We start from the raw sequence: 13,919 nt of genomic DNA, 5'->3' as shown, positions 1-13,919 counted from the left end.
TTTTTTTTTTTTAAGGTTACTTATTTTGAGGCCTTTCTCACTGAAAAACAAACAAACAAAACAACTGTTGTATACAAGTATTACATCATATTTTTTACATCAAATGTAGATGCAGCCTAATAAAAAAGTTCAGTGGTATTTATCTCTGTCCTTCAATTAGCAATTTTTTGTGTTGAACGCGATAAATGACGTGGTAACCTTGACAGAAGTTCTGTTTTACATGGCATTACAAATATTATATATATTTTGGGTATATATATGAAAGTTCAGGTCTTTTAAGTGGTAATTATGTCCCGTAGCTATGCATTTCTTAGCAGCTAATGACTGCCTGCCGTAAGATGGTTTTCTTACCCTTTCCTCCTTCATCACTGACTACCAACAGGTGCCCAGCACAATATATTACTTTAGAATTCAGAAAGAAATGATGTTTCCCACTGAGTCTTACTGCCCTTCAAGCCAACAGCTGTAGCTTTTGAAGACTGACATCTCCAGCGTCTAGCAGCTGCTCCAGTCCCACCCCACCTATTTTTCACCTTTCTATATAACCTCTTCATCTGCAGCCTGCTTTCTTTGGATTTTTCCCTTCTCCTGAGGTCTCCCGCCGGGGGGGCGAAGCGCGGGAACCGGTGGGAGCGAAGCGCGGGAACCGGTGGGAGGGAAGCGCGGGAAACCGGCCGTGCCGCCCCGCGCCGCCAGGGGGCGGTGTTGGCTGCGCAGCGGGGGCCGTGCGGGCGCGGCGGGCGCGGGACGCGCCCCGGGCCGGCGGCCGTCAGGGCAGCGAGCTGCGGGGAGATGGCGGCGAAATCTCAGCCCCGCATGATTCGGGGGGTTTTGGCCTCATCTTCAAGAGATGCGGGATCCCAGCGTGAGCCTTTGCTGTTTTCTTTTGCGACACACCCCTCACGCCTCGCACCCGCTCTGCTCGCCCACCCTCAGCAACTGGGGCCTGAGCGCGGCGTTCCGTTCACACCGCGGCTGCCGGGGCCGCGCTCCCTCGCTGACCGCAGAACCTGCCGCTCCTCAGCCGGTGCCTCCGCACAGCCGCCGCAGCAGGGGAGGTAACCTGCATCCCCTTTCTTCACACGCGGTTTTTACCCTGACGCGGGCGCAGCCCAGACCTTCCCAAAACACACGCGGGGCCGTCTCCACACGCCCCTCACGGACAGAAGAGAGCGTACGGGACAGCCCGATTCGCCCCGCTTTGCCCGGCGCTGCGATGGGTGCTGTTCCACAGCCCTACCTGCCGCCCAGAGCGCGTATCCAGGCGTCCCGCGGACACGCCCCCCGCCACGCCTATTGGCCGCCGCCGCAGCCCCGGGGGGCAGCCGCAGTGCTGAGTGGCCCGGCGCCCCGTCCGTCAACGCCGCCAGTCAAAACACGCCCGGCTCCTGTCACAACACAGCGGTGTCGCGGCGGCACTTCCTGCGCGCTGCCCGCGGCCGCGCCCGCCGGGCGCACGGCCCCGCCGCCCCGGCACTCGGCGCCGCCGCTCTCCCCGTGCCTGCAGCACCAGGGGGCTGCGGAGCCCCGTGCGGGCACGCTCAGCAGCAGCAGCAGCAGCAGCAGCAGCGGCGGCGGTCGGGGATGGCCCCTCCGGGGAAAGTTGGCGCCCCCGCCGCCGTGCCGTGAGGGGAGCGCCGCGGGACGCCGTCCGTGTGTGTGTGTGTGTGTGTGCGCGCCCCGGAGAAGTTGCCGCCGCTCGGCTCGGCGATGGCAGAGGCTGCCGGCAGCAGGGAGCCGGCGCCGGCGGGCCGTGCCGCTCCCAGTGCCGAGGAGGAGCCCGAGCCGGCTGCGCTGGACGCCCCGGGCAGAAGGCGGGAGCGCCGGAGCGGCGTCTCGGCCGTCGGTGCCGCCGAGCGCTTGGCCGGCAGCAGCCTGGGAGCACCGGCAGCGCCCGACCCCGACGCCTGCCTGCTGGAGGCGGCCAAGGCCACCCCGCGGAGGAGCAGCATCATCAAGGTAAGGGCGGGCTGCCCCGCCAGGGAGCTTCCCGCGGGTCCCGCCGCCGCCGGGTTGCCCGGGCTGAAGCCGTTCTCCGGTGCGGGGCGGCTGGGGATGCTCCGGGGTGGGAGCCCGCCGGGGAGCGGCAGGTGAAGCAGCTGTGCCGGCCAGGGGAACGGGGCTGCGGCGCTGCCCCCCGGAGCTCCCAGGGGCTGCCGGGGGCGCAGAGCGGCCGGTCGGTCCCGGGGGAGCGGGGCTGTGCGGGGATGTCCGGGTCCGGGTCCCCCCCCGCTCCCGCTTGCCTCGGGGATTTCGCAACTCCCAAGGACTTGCAAAGTTTTTGTGTAGCAGCTCGTGTCTGTGCTTATTTAATATTTATGAGGCACCTGGAGGCAGAATAAATAGCTTCTGCAGCGATGGGTTTCTTTGCTCTCGAGTAGCAAAATATGCAGTGTCACAAATTAACAGAAGGCGTGTTTGGAGGCTGGATGTAGTACAGATTGCTACGGAGCAAACCGTGTGTTTAACACCCTCTGTGTGACATTAACAGGTCGAGCGTGACCTTAAAAGCCTCCGTCTTTGTTATAATCTGGTAAGGAAAATGGCCTTATGATTATTTTTACATCCCCTTCTCCCCCCCCCAGTGTAATTTTAAAGAATAAACTATGTGTTTTCGAATGAAATGGTATCTCCTTGCAAGTGCGTAGGCTCATCCGTAGTTTCTCGGGAGATGATGAATGAAGTCTCCTGGGAAACTTAATTTAGCATATGGTCACACGTGGTCCCCGTGTAGTGATTTGCACTTGGAAGGCAGCGGGAAAACGAGATTTCGCTTGTGTAAATGTGCGAAGGCAACGCTCTGGCTCACGGCAAGGAGCAAGGAACACATGCTCAGCTCTTAGAGCTCGGTGTATCTATTCAAAGGAGGAACGCGTAAACAAGATTATTTGCTTTTTGTTTTGCATTTTAAAGCTTTAACATTCAGAGGAGACCAGTGCCTCGAAGATCCTTTGAAATTTCCACCTTGAAATATTAACCCGTTAAGGCCAACGAAGCATTGAAGCGTGGTTTTAGTCTTCTAAAGGCATCCACTGGATGTGATGGGAATGCTTCCAATGTGACGTTACATAAATGCTTTACTAAATCGGGACTAAAGTTCTCTAAGTGTTCTGGTATGGAAATGGTATTTTCCCTTGGAATTGTTTGAAGGTTTCAAAAATTGTAAAGACACAGTCTTGGATTTAAATTAGAGGACATATCATTGTTTTTACAGACTGTACCAGTGCTGCGTGGTAGATACGTTTTAATGCCACAAATGGTAGATAAGTGTTGATGAGTGGGTAGCATTTTTACTACAGGTTGATGTTTAGCAATACTATGGGGAGTGCTAATGACCCATCCTGGGGTGGTGTTTATCCGCAGAGAGATTTCTGATGGAGATAAGAAAGTATTGATGTTGTTATCTAAGCAACTGGTAAAGCCTCATCTGAAACCACGGGGTGAACTCAGTTTCCTGTGCTTAGGAATGCTGCCTTCAAACTGGAGTGGGTGCAAGGAAGGATAACTAGGGTGGGCTGATAAGGGCAATGGATTGAACACTATATGAGGGAAAACTTGATTTCTGGTACAGCATCACCTTTAGAACAAAGAACGTGTATGCAACAGATCCAGTCTGAGAACTAGACAATTAATCACAATAAGTGTCTGGAATGGTGTTATGGTAGAAATGGAATGAAAAACATCTTAAATTTAGTTATTAAGATGGTGAATTAAGTTAAATGACATGGTTGTGTCTGACAGCAAGTACATGAACTTGAGAATTTGTGCGTTATGCATCTCTCAGGCACATTGTCAGGACCCCAGACAGAATATTACGTTTATTTTCCCCCAAGGTTGTCTCAGTGATGTACAAAAGTGTTTTGAATTTCAGTTTTCCTTTGGCATTATACTAGTGAATGGATAACGCTTTTAACTTGGGATAGGAATTAAAAAACGTATTTGTCTGCAGCCTTCAGGAATTTCTGATGTCCTAGGACATGTTCATCAAGTGTCGAATGCAAATTTTAGATGGAATTAAGATTAAAAAAACCCAACATCCTACGCTTTTTGGGGATCTGAGTTTTGCCAGAGAAGTTTCTTTCAGGTATTTTTCTCCGGTGCAGGCTCAGAGTCACTCACACATGCTGCTGAAACTTTCAACATGTACCTCGTGGCCAAGCCAGTCTATTAATAATAGCTGAAGGCTTCTTTCCATTAGATTTCTTGGAAATTTTCATGTTTAATTTAGACCTTCTGTTTCTGATGGTTGGATTTGCCACAGAATACAATAATTTCAATTCCCAGCCATCTCTGCGCTCAACTAAAAAGTTATTTAAGTTAACTTCTGCTCGAGGAGGACTTGGAGCCTTTACATTGACTTGAGTGAATATTTTCAAAAAACCCAAAGCTCAACAACCTACATCCAGGGCACATTGCGAATTTGTCTGTTATGCCGATTGCTAACTCTGGAGTAATTTTCTCGTCAGTCCATTCCATATAATGTGATACACAACCGGTGATCTCATTAAACGTGTGGGTAGAGATGGACAATAGTGTTGTGTTTGTGATGCCTTTCCATGCAGGGCCATAACAGTCCAGATTATTTGGGTATATCTTCCACCTAAAGGTGACCTTTTTCAAACTGGAGGGACAGTATCTTTTCTGTAGGATGGCAGCGAGTTTGGGGATCTGCAACCACAGGTTCTGGCAGTTGTTTGATAGGTTTTCTAGGTAAGACGTAGGAGCTGTTTCGGTCAGGAATAAGCGATGAACTGGGTGATACTGGTTGATTCGTTTCTCAGGTATGCTGTGTGCACTGTTTTGCAGAAGGACATAAATAACGATGAAAAACGATGTTGTGTTGGCGCACTGGTGCTAGTGGGCAGAGCGGCGGTGAGGAATGCTTTCTGCTGCTTTCCAAATATGTTCAGCAGCTGTTAATAAAACCCAGTTTTCCTGTCCGTGCAGAGATGCAAACCCTGGGCCTTATGATAATACGTTATTCATTTTGTAGTTCCCATGAGATCAATTCCATCTGTAATAAAAATGGTTGAGTTGAGCTAATGGCATTTTGGTTTTGTGCTGTTCCCCATGGTAGGTGTGAAAATGCAGTTTCTGTAGAACCAATATTGCAGCCTCTGTGGTGATGCTTGTAACCCAACCGGTACAGTTTTTGCTTTGCAGGATGCACCTGGTAGGTCTAATTTTTGGTAGTACCTCGTTGATTTTTCTAAGAAATGGGGAATGCTGATTAATATAGCTTTTCATTACACGTGTATTCTAGCTTATTTCTTTTTCTTTTACCCCATATGACTTGGAGGTTTTGACATGCAAAACAGTTTAGGAACTATTGAGACTTGATTAAAAAGTGAAGTTCTGCAAAAGACTAAATGACTTTACCAAAGACTAACAAGTTCTGAAGACCGATATCTTTGTATGTATTGGTGTAGAAGTGTATTTGCAGTCAAAACCTTGTTCTTAAATCTTTCCGCATCATAAACATTTTTGGTTTTGAAGTCTACTCATGTACAACACTGTCTGCTGGGTAGGGTGTGTTTATGTTAGAAAGTTGCAGTTTTAGTGATTATTGAGCCCCTTTCTGAAGGGTGTTTAAATTACTGAGGTTATTCTAATGATTAGTTGTGGTTCATTGTTAACACATACGTTTATTAAGTTGAAAGTCTCCAACCATTAAGATTGTGCGCAGGTCCCGATTTAAGTAATTAACTGGAATCAAACAGAGATAAGTATTCTAGTTCCAGAGCCACTTACATGAAGAAAATTAACCTTGGGTTTATTTTGGGCAGCATTCATCAGGTAGTGCCTATTTAAAGGAGCATCGAAGTATGCAGGGTAACCAACATCACAATATTGTTACTTTGCTACTGTACTGAGAGGATTTTAAAAATATTCTAGCTGTAAATGTATAACGTGAAGGTTTGATTCTCCTCCTGAGCTGTATAGTGCTCGTGGTTTATAGTTTTATGTAGCCGAAGCCTGTCAAGCTGTGTTGAGCCGTGATCCTTCAGCGTCATTTGGATCTAGTTCTGTGTGTTGTATCATGGGTGGGCATCGCCTGGTTTGAGTTCATCAGACAGTTTTGATGGATTGCTAATCTGGATTGATTGTAAGATGCAAAAAATGTTTATTTTACGTAGCTCTTTCAGGTGCTGTTTGGGGAAAACAAGAGAAAAGGAGCTGCTTGAATAAAATGCACAGGATTTCCTCCTTTGATGTTTTCAAAATATAGTATAGGCAACTCATGGTAAATGTAGAGGAATTCTTGCATTAAATACCTTTACAAGCTGTACTTCTGCTTGGAAGAGCCACGCGATTCTATTCTTTGTTGTTCTTTTAAATTATTTTTATAACCATTTTCATAAATACCCAGTTAGAAGTTGCATTTTGCTCAGCTGAAGTAACTGCTGATCTCTTCAAGCCAGAGCTATCAGGAGAGAGCACTATGAATCACTGCAAGATCTCTTTTCCAAATGAGATTATGTAGGAGCATATTAAATTAATTTCACAAATGTAACAGTTTAATAGAAGAACTCTATTCCGTTGAAGTCTGACACACCTCCAGGCTACCCCATATAAATACTGCAACAAAAATTGCTGTGGGCGCTGTCTAAAAAATAGACGTTGGAGCTCATTAAATGTCTGAAAAAGGACATTGTGCGGAGGATTTGTGTTCTGTGGTGATGGAGCCCAGGCCCGAGTGTTGGTGCTGGGGTGAGGACAGATTGGTGCTGGGCGATCCGGGTGGATGGACCCTGAAGGGAGTCTCGGCTTCCAGTGTTATGTAAAATCAGTTGTGTGATTTGCAAATGCACGTCACAGTATATATAGCCTGCAAATTTCTTTCTGCGAGTGTTATGATGCACAGTGGCACTTGCTCCCTGAAGCGATGCAGATTTTGAGTGGAAACAAGGATTCTGCAGTCTCCGAAATCAGTGGCAATTTTCCCATTGCCATCGACAGAGGAAGGATTGGGTTGAACACAAATACCCGATCACTAACCACTAATCAGTTGTTAATTTAATTATGCTGATTACGTTGACCTAGGTGAGGTTTGTTTGTCAAAACTGTATTACTTTAAACCTGAGCAACATTACAAAAGAATGACTTTTAGGGGATTATTTCCAGATAACAGTTGCTCTTATTAGAAACACACCGAAAAAGATAAAGTGAAATTGCTATTAGAGCTGAGAAAAAAGAAGAGATGGCTTAATAAACAGATGCACTTGTTGGGAGCTGCTTGCTTGGCTGTGGGGTCTGTGTGCTGAATGGCACCCATTCTGCTCATATTCAAGGCTTTTTTGCTACGTCTTTCTGGATGAGAGGGCCCAGCAGAGCCCATCTTCATGTATGGTGGTGAAATCCATGTCCCTTGGCATGGGACCTTTCTGAGGGCGAATGCCCCAACTTGCAGTTCAATCCAAGCTGATGCGGGGTGGATGATGCCATTTACCGCTTTGTCAAGTAAAAACCCCCGAGCTTAAGAGCACATTCAGACCCTACAGCAGTGCATTGCATCCCAAATACGAGAGGACTGTACATTTTTCTTAGCTTTCTTAAGAAAACTGGCGTGTAGCTGCTGTCTGGCTTCCACTTAGCCCTCTCTGCAAAGCTGCATATTTCCCTCAGACTGGCTTTTAACTTTGCCAAAGATGCTCAGCTCTCAGCTGGAATAAATGGAGCTATATCCTATTGCAAGCGCCTTTGGCATCGCTTTTAGAAATGTGAGGATGTGAAAGGAACAGTGTGGGCATCGCGTTCCGTTCCCTGGGCAAGGAGAGGAAAGATTTGCTTTCTAACCTAAAATGATTGCAGCATTTTCTATCTTCTTTTGGGGCAGTTGCGGGGCAGAAGACACGACGGTTTATGTGGTGCAGGTGTGGTATAATCCAGACATTTCTTATTTCATTTGAAACGTCGTGTAATTTGTTTACCTCTCTGCACACTTACTGAGGGATCACAGGATGTCTGTGGCTTGTGCTGTGATGTATTGCAGCCAGAAGCACATATTGCACTGTTCTCCAAGTATCGTTCAAGGAAAACACTGTTCACGTCTGGCTATCTGTGGGCTCTACAGAACATAGTTCCAGTTGCTCAGTTTATTATCTCCCCACCCATCTATCTTTGTATATATCCTATTCTTTGCATGCTAATAGAAACTCCCAGAACATGTTAAATTGACTTTTTAGGCTAAATTTTGCATTATTACATAATTTTAGCAGCAGAAAATGGTAATGTTGTTTCCTTTAGTGAAGCCGAGAGCTGAAACTGGGTAACTATTGTGAAATACAACTTTCAAAAGAAGACTATTTTAATTCAGCATTGCAGCAGAGATATATGTATAAGAGGAGGGTCTACACTGCCAAATAACTAGCCTATATGGCAAGAACTTCCTTTTTAGTTACCTCCTACTATACAAATTTCAATGGTTTATTCAAAAGGATTTCTTTAAAAAGAAATTGCGTATAGACAAGTCTTGATTTTTTTTAAACTGAAAGTCATTGGGAGTTTTAGCTAAAATTAAAGCCGATACTAGGTTGTCTATGTCAAGATTTGCATTAGTTTTTAATTAAAATAAACTCAAGCGAATGGTGGTTGTAAATGAATGGCATCTTTCCGGGTAGGACTGATAAATGCCGCCTATGGGAACCACTTTCAGCGTGGCGGTCACGTCCAGCCATGCCTGGCTGCCTAATTAATTGACTCGTTAAGGATGACGGATTCATGTTTGGTTTTACAGATCAGTGCGAGTGCCTCCTTCCCCGAGGACACCACTGGGCGTTCTGCTGGGAGGTGTGAAAAGCAAGAAGGAAACATGAACTGCCAAGAAACTGCACCTAGAAACATTCAAAGAGTCGGAGGAGAACATCTAGGAAATAATTCCCTTCTCTTGCTCGCTTTAAAGCCTGTCGTGCAATATCGTGCTTGCAGGGGAAGGGCTATATGGACAGGAGAGAGAGCAGAGCTTGTACAGGGTTAATTGCACAATATACAAATACTCTGCTGGAGAAGGTGCTGCTGGTGTTAATTACTGCAGTGTGCGCTTGGTGCCAAAACACAGCGGGATTCAGGATGGTATCGGAGTGTCTGTTATTGCCGAAACACAGGCAGATACAGAAGGCTATTGGAGTATCTGTTAATATAAACTACAAAGTGATGGACCCACAGAATCCTGCCCTTGGAGTGGGGCGCGGCAAAGGGGCAAATGCGCCATAAACCCAGGTTGAATTTTTTTAATAAAATTTCTCCTTTCTTCTATAAGCAAGGATCATTTGTGTGTGAAAGCTTCACCCTGTGTCCATTCTCCAAAGCCGATATCTGGTGCTAAAAGTCGGGAACAGAACATGGATGTGTGGAGCAGGGGAGCGGGGCAGAAGGCTCAGTGGGACTTAGCAAGGCCTTGATTAAGGGTTTCTAACCTTTACCAGAGTCTGCCAGCCACTTAAAAATAGCTGCTTTACCTCGTTTTGTGCCCAAACCTGCCTGTTCTTTCCTATTTTTTCCATCTTATCTCATCACTTAAAAATAGAACATTTTGTTTTATTGCAAAGCAAACGGTCATCAGTTAACGGTGAAGATCATTAATTACAATTGTCAAGTTAAAAGCCCCATAATCTGCAACCTTTTGTCCACGTAGTAATGTTTTTGCCCAGTATGTTGGAACTAAATCGGTGCTGCTGTGAACAGAATCACAGAATCGACTGGGTTGGAAAAGACCTTAGAGATCATCGAGTCCAACCCCTGGATCATGGCACTAAGTGCCATGTCCAACCTCACTTTAACCTATGGGAACCTATGGGAGCGTGTGCTGGTTTCGAAATGGCTGATCAAGCCACAGCGGGGTTGATCAACCTGTGAATTTCAACTCAGGCACATGGATTTTTAATCTGTTATTTTTCAGTTTATTATCCATTATAACCCTGCTCCCTGATTTTGGTCTGTGGCCTTGACCACACTGGGAAATTCTTGGGAAATGCAACACGAATTGACTAAAGACGCAAAACCAACACAGAGAAGTCCAGATTAAATCCCACTTGAAGCTGTATTGGTTTTGTTGCCACAATAATATAGCGATGATTCTTTAGTTCAAGTGTGTTAGGATAATTTCAGATATGAAACCCCCATGCTTTGTCTTTTTGGGAAGGAATACAAGGCATTGGACATAGATGAAATGCTTTGTGTGCGTTTAAGATGGATGATATGACACCCTCTAATTTTAACATTTACAAGGGTATTATGCAGCATGACAAAATTTCAGCGCTGCTTTATTTTTCTTATAAGCTCCTTCCCAAAAAACAATATTAGAAGGTTGGAGGAAGAAAGGAGAAGGCACAGAAGAGATATATAAGGATGAAGATTATATAGACATTACTCTCTCGACTAACACGGAAACCTGAAGAGCCTCGGATGGTAATCCAAGTGTTTGGTATTCGCGTTTTGCTGAACTGTGTCCCAAAGCTATTAAGGTTTCTTATTTTTCCAGATTGATGGAATTGCTTTTACACCAGAATTTTCCAGTTGTTCTCCATCATCTTACTGGAAAAGTTTATATATATATATATATGTTTTTCCAGTCTAAGGAAGCAAAATTACCCATCGTTTCATTCTTTCCTGCTCTGTCCTTTAGAGCTGCACCAAACGTGGGTTTAGTTTTCTTCCCACATTCCCTTTGAAATTTGCTGGCGTTCCATTATTTTGGAGAGAAGCTTCCAAACGTGTTTGTCTTTTATGGGTCCTCGAAATTGTAATTTCCGACCATAAAGAAAAACGCCAGGCTGAAAATATTTTCAGATTTCAATTATCCATATTTTCGTGGATGAGGAAAACAACTGGAGGATACAGGTAGCATATGCTAATCAGCTTTATAGAAAATAATGGCAAGAGCCGCAGTGATTGAGCAATGTACTGTATTATCAGAAGAATAAGTAAATAATTAGTAAAAAAAATCTCAACCTGCCGTTCTTAGGAAGGGAAATAAACTTTCCCAAGGGGTTTACTTTGGAAACAAATGGAAAGGGATTTCAGAATGATCACTTCTGCAGCCAAGCAAAAATATCATTCCTTAGAGGCTACTGTTAGCAAAAGCCAGTGAGTTATTATTCCACTTAAAATCTGTGTAGTTCTCTTTTATTTTTCAAATATATCTTGTTTTATAAGGTTACAGCCATGGGAACGGAAATGTGCTGTCTATGAAATGGCTATTCCTGCTGGTTTACCAAATACTTTGGCATATGGATTTCTACAGAAAAAGCAGATTACTTTCTCAAAACTCTCAAGACATTCAGGGTGATGAAACCTCCTTCTCCCCCAAGAGAGACCACCAAGAGAAATACCCTTAGTGTTGGGCACCAAACAGCCATTATGCTGGATATTGTATATTATGTATTGGAGAAAAATTTGTATTCTGCCAGAATTGGTAACCTGTTTTATTCTCCAAAGATTCTTTTAGCTATGAGAGGGTCTGATTTACCATAAAACCTTTATTTTAGTGCGTTGTCACATCTAAATAGGCCCGAATTCTCTGTGTTCATCACCTTTGCAAGTTTATTTTGGGTATTGATAGCCTTCAATAGCAAGTTATACTCTGTATGTACATAGTGGGCAGCACACAGAGATGTTTAAGCCTATATGCACGTGTTCTTTTTTTCCACATAAATCAAACCCCAGGTCTAGAGGTTAAAGTTGAGCGTGAGAATTGAAAATTCTGCAGTTGAGCCTGGTTTAATCTCTTCCTGACGCTCATTCTGAGTGTATTTTGCATGCAAAAGCTCTCATATCTTTTTCTTTTTAAAAGGTGCAGAAATATCAGCTAAAACAACCCCCTCTCTAAAGCACCCACCCCCTTCTATTCCAGGGGTGACATGGAACTAGTGAAAATAGTTCTTTTCTTCCTCTGAAGAAGCAAATGGCGTAGATATGAGCTTAGAGCATATTAAAAAAGCTTTAGCTGCTACTTTGACAGAGCCGTAACTGTGGCACTTTTTATGAAGACGAGTTATTCATAACTGATTTCCTGTTGCTTTCCTTTTGCCACCAGCACCGAGAAATCCTTAAGTCCGATCTGCAATTTCTTGATTCCTGCCCGAAGTGGCTGTTGGAACAATTTGGGTAATCGAGGGGGATGTGTTTTCTGGAGGGTTTCATTTGCAGAGCTGTGTTTTCTCCCCTCTAATTACCGCATTGGTTCGCTAAGGAAAAGCGGTGCAGGGTGGATATTGCATGATCCTCCAGGCAGGGTTTGCTTGCTGGGATCTTAAGTGACACCCTCGTCTCTAATTTTTAGAGGGTGTTTATTCAAAAGCATCATTTCTTATCTTTCTCATGCTAATTTATATCGCGCTGGCTTATAATGACCATCCCAGCCGCCTCAATTTTCTTCTCGCTCCGGAGCTGCTGTGTTTATATACCGCAATGTCCTTATGCTCCCTGTCCCTCCAGATGCTTCATTTTATGATAGCTATTTTCCCATCAACCCAGCCTTGATATAGTAACCCTGTAAATATTTTTATTGCCTCTTTGTTAAGCAGTGTGTTGGTGCAGAACGTTTCACGGCAGTCTCTCAATTCCACATAAAGGGCACTAATGGCACTTTCCCCTTTTCCCTGGGAGCTACAACACTTCGGGTGTCAAATGCCATGCAAAGCGGTATCGTAAAGCAACGCGCTGCTTTCCTGGCCAGCGTGACCATTAATATAATGGAGCGCGATGGTTTAGAACAAACACCCTCCCTTGGGTTCGTTTACTGGTAATTCCTTCCCTGTCCGATAGAAACCATTGGGTCAAATTAAGTTTAGATGCCATTAATAGTTCTCTTACAAAGATATAATTTGGGTAAGGTGTATTCTAGCTTAGTATTCCATATTAATACACTTTAAAAATCCGATTAACTGGAAACACAAAGAAAATGCTCTGTTTCTCAGTTTATATCTTGTAAATATCAATGGAAACTGGTTGCTTTTTCTTTCTCTCTGTTTTCAGAGGGGTTGGAGAGGCCAGTTTTCCTGTGCTGGCTGGGACCTTCCTCTAAACACTGTCCCAGTGACTCTTCCAAGGCCTAGAGAGGTCTCAGAGCTGATGGATGAATTATTATTTCCCCTTCCTGTCTTCATTTTGTCAATTTAGTTGTGGAAGTAGGAGGTGGAGATAACAAATCCTCCAGGCTTTTCACGGATTAAATGTTGTTTGTATTCAAATACTCCTGTTTAGCAAAACCTTGCTTTTGGGCTGTTAACCCAAGGAAGATGTTTAAATGATTAGTTGGGCCTTTTGAGAGTGATTTAACAAAATGTTTATGTATTTTGACCTAAGAGGAATTAGAGATTGAGTCTGAAGGATGGTTTCTTGTGGTACCAATGAGGGATAACTCCTCCTGCGCTGAAGCATCCTCAGGGTCGCTGGCTGCAAAAGATGCTGGATCCGCTCATTGTAATACACTTCTGATTGGCTTTTAGTCTCCTCATGGCTCTCTCAACAACAATAATGATGCTAACGATTTTTAAAATGTGCGAAACAAAGTCATATAAGGTAGCAAAGACCTCAGAGCGCTGGCCCTGCTGTAGTAGCAGTGTCTAGCCTTGGAGAGAAAGCTAAGCCTGGGGTATTAAATTGTGTTGCTCTAAAAGTCAGTTTGGACTAGATAAATGTTTTTTGGGGAGGTAAATGTGTTATAAAAAGAAGGTGAAACAATTCTCCCAAATGATGCTTCTCCGCTGCAAAACGTCGGTACCACGAAGATCCAGGATTTGTCCCAGCGAAGAAGCAAACGTTGCCATTGACACACAGAGGTGTTAGTCTGCACATACAAAAAGAGCTCATCCATAGTTTTATTTCTACCCAAGCAATGCCTGTAACGTCAACAGAAGCTCAGTATGTTTTGCTGAGGCGTGATGCAGTATGGACTGGAGTACTCTGAGGAATGAGAG

At 44.8% G+C, this 13,919-nt stretch overlaps 1 protein-coding gene across 1 annotated transcript in view; it reads left to right on the top strand.

The window, feature by feature from the left end:
- Positions 1–1,710: 1,710 nt before the first annotated feature.
- The window catches only part of PLCL1 (phospholipase C like 1 (inactive)), a gene marked incomplete at both ends in the record, with an annotated part of 105,480 nt that continues 93,271 nt past the window's right edge, over positions 1,711–13,919 (top strand). Inside the window, one exon of the mRNA XM_080346298.1 lies at positions 1,711–1,959. Coding sequence (XP_080202424.1) covers positions 1,711–1,959 — 249 coding nt within the window. The remainder of the gene's footprint in view (positions 1,960–13,919) is intronic.

The sequence above is a fragment of the Nesoenas mayeri genome (assembly GCF_963082525.1).
Source record: "Nesoenas mayeri genome assembly, chromosome: 6".
Classification (NCBI taxonomy): Eukaryota; Metazoa; Chordata; class Aves; order Columbiformes; family Columbidae; genus Nesoenas; species Nesoenas mayeri.
Note: the sequence above shows the minus strand (reverse complement) of the source record. Positions and strands in the feature narration are given on the sequence as shown.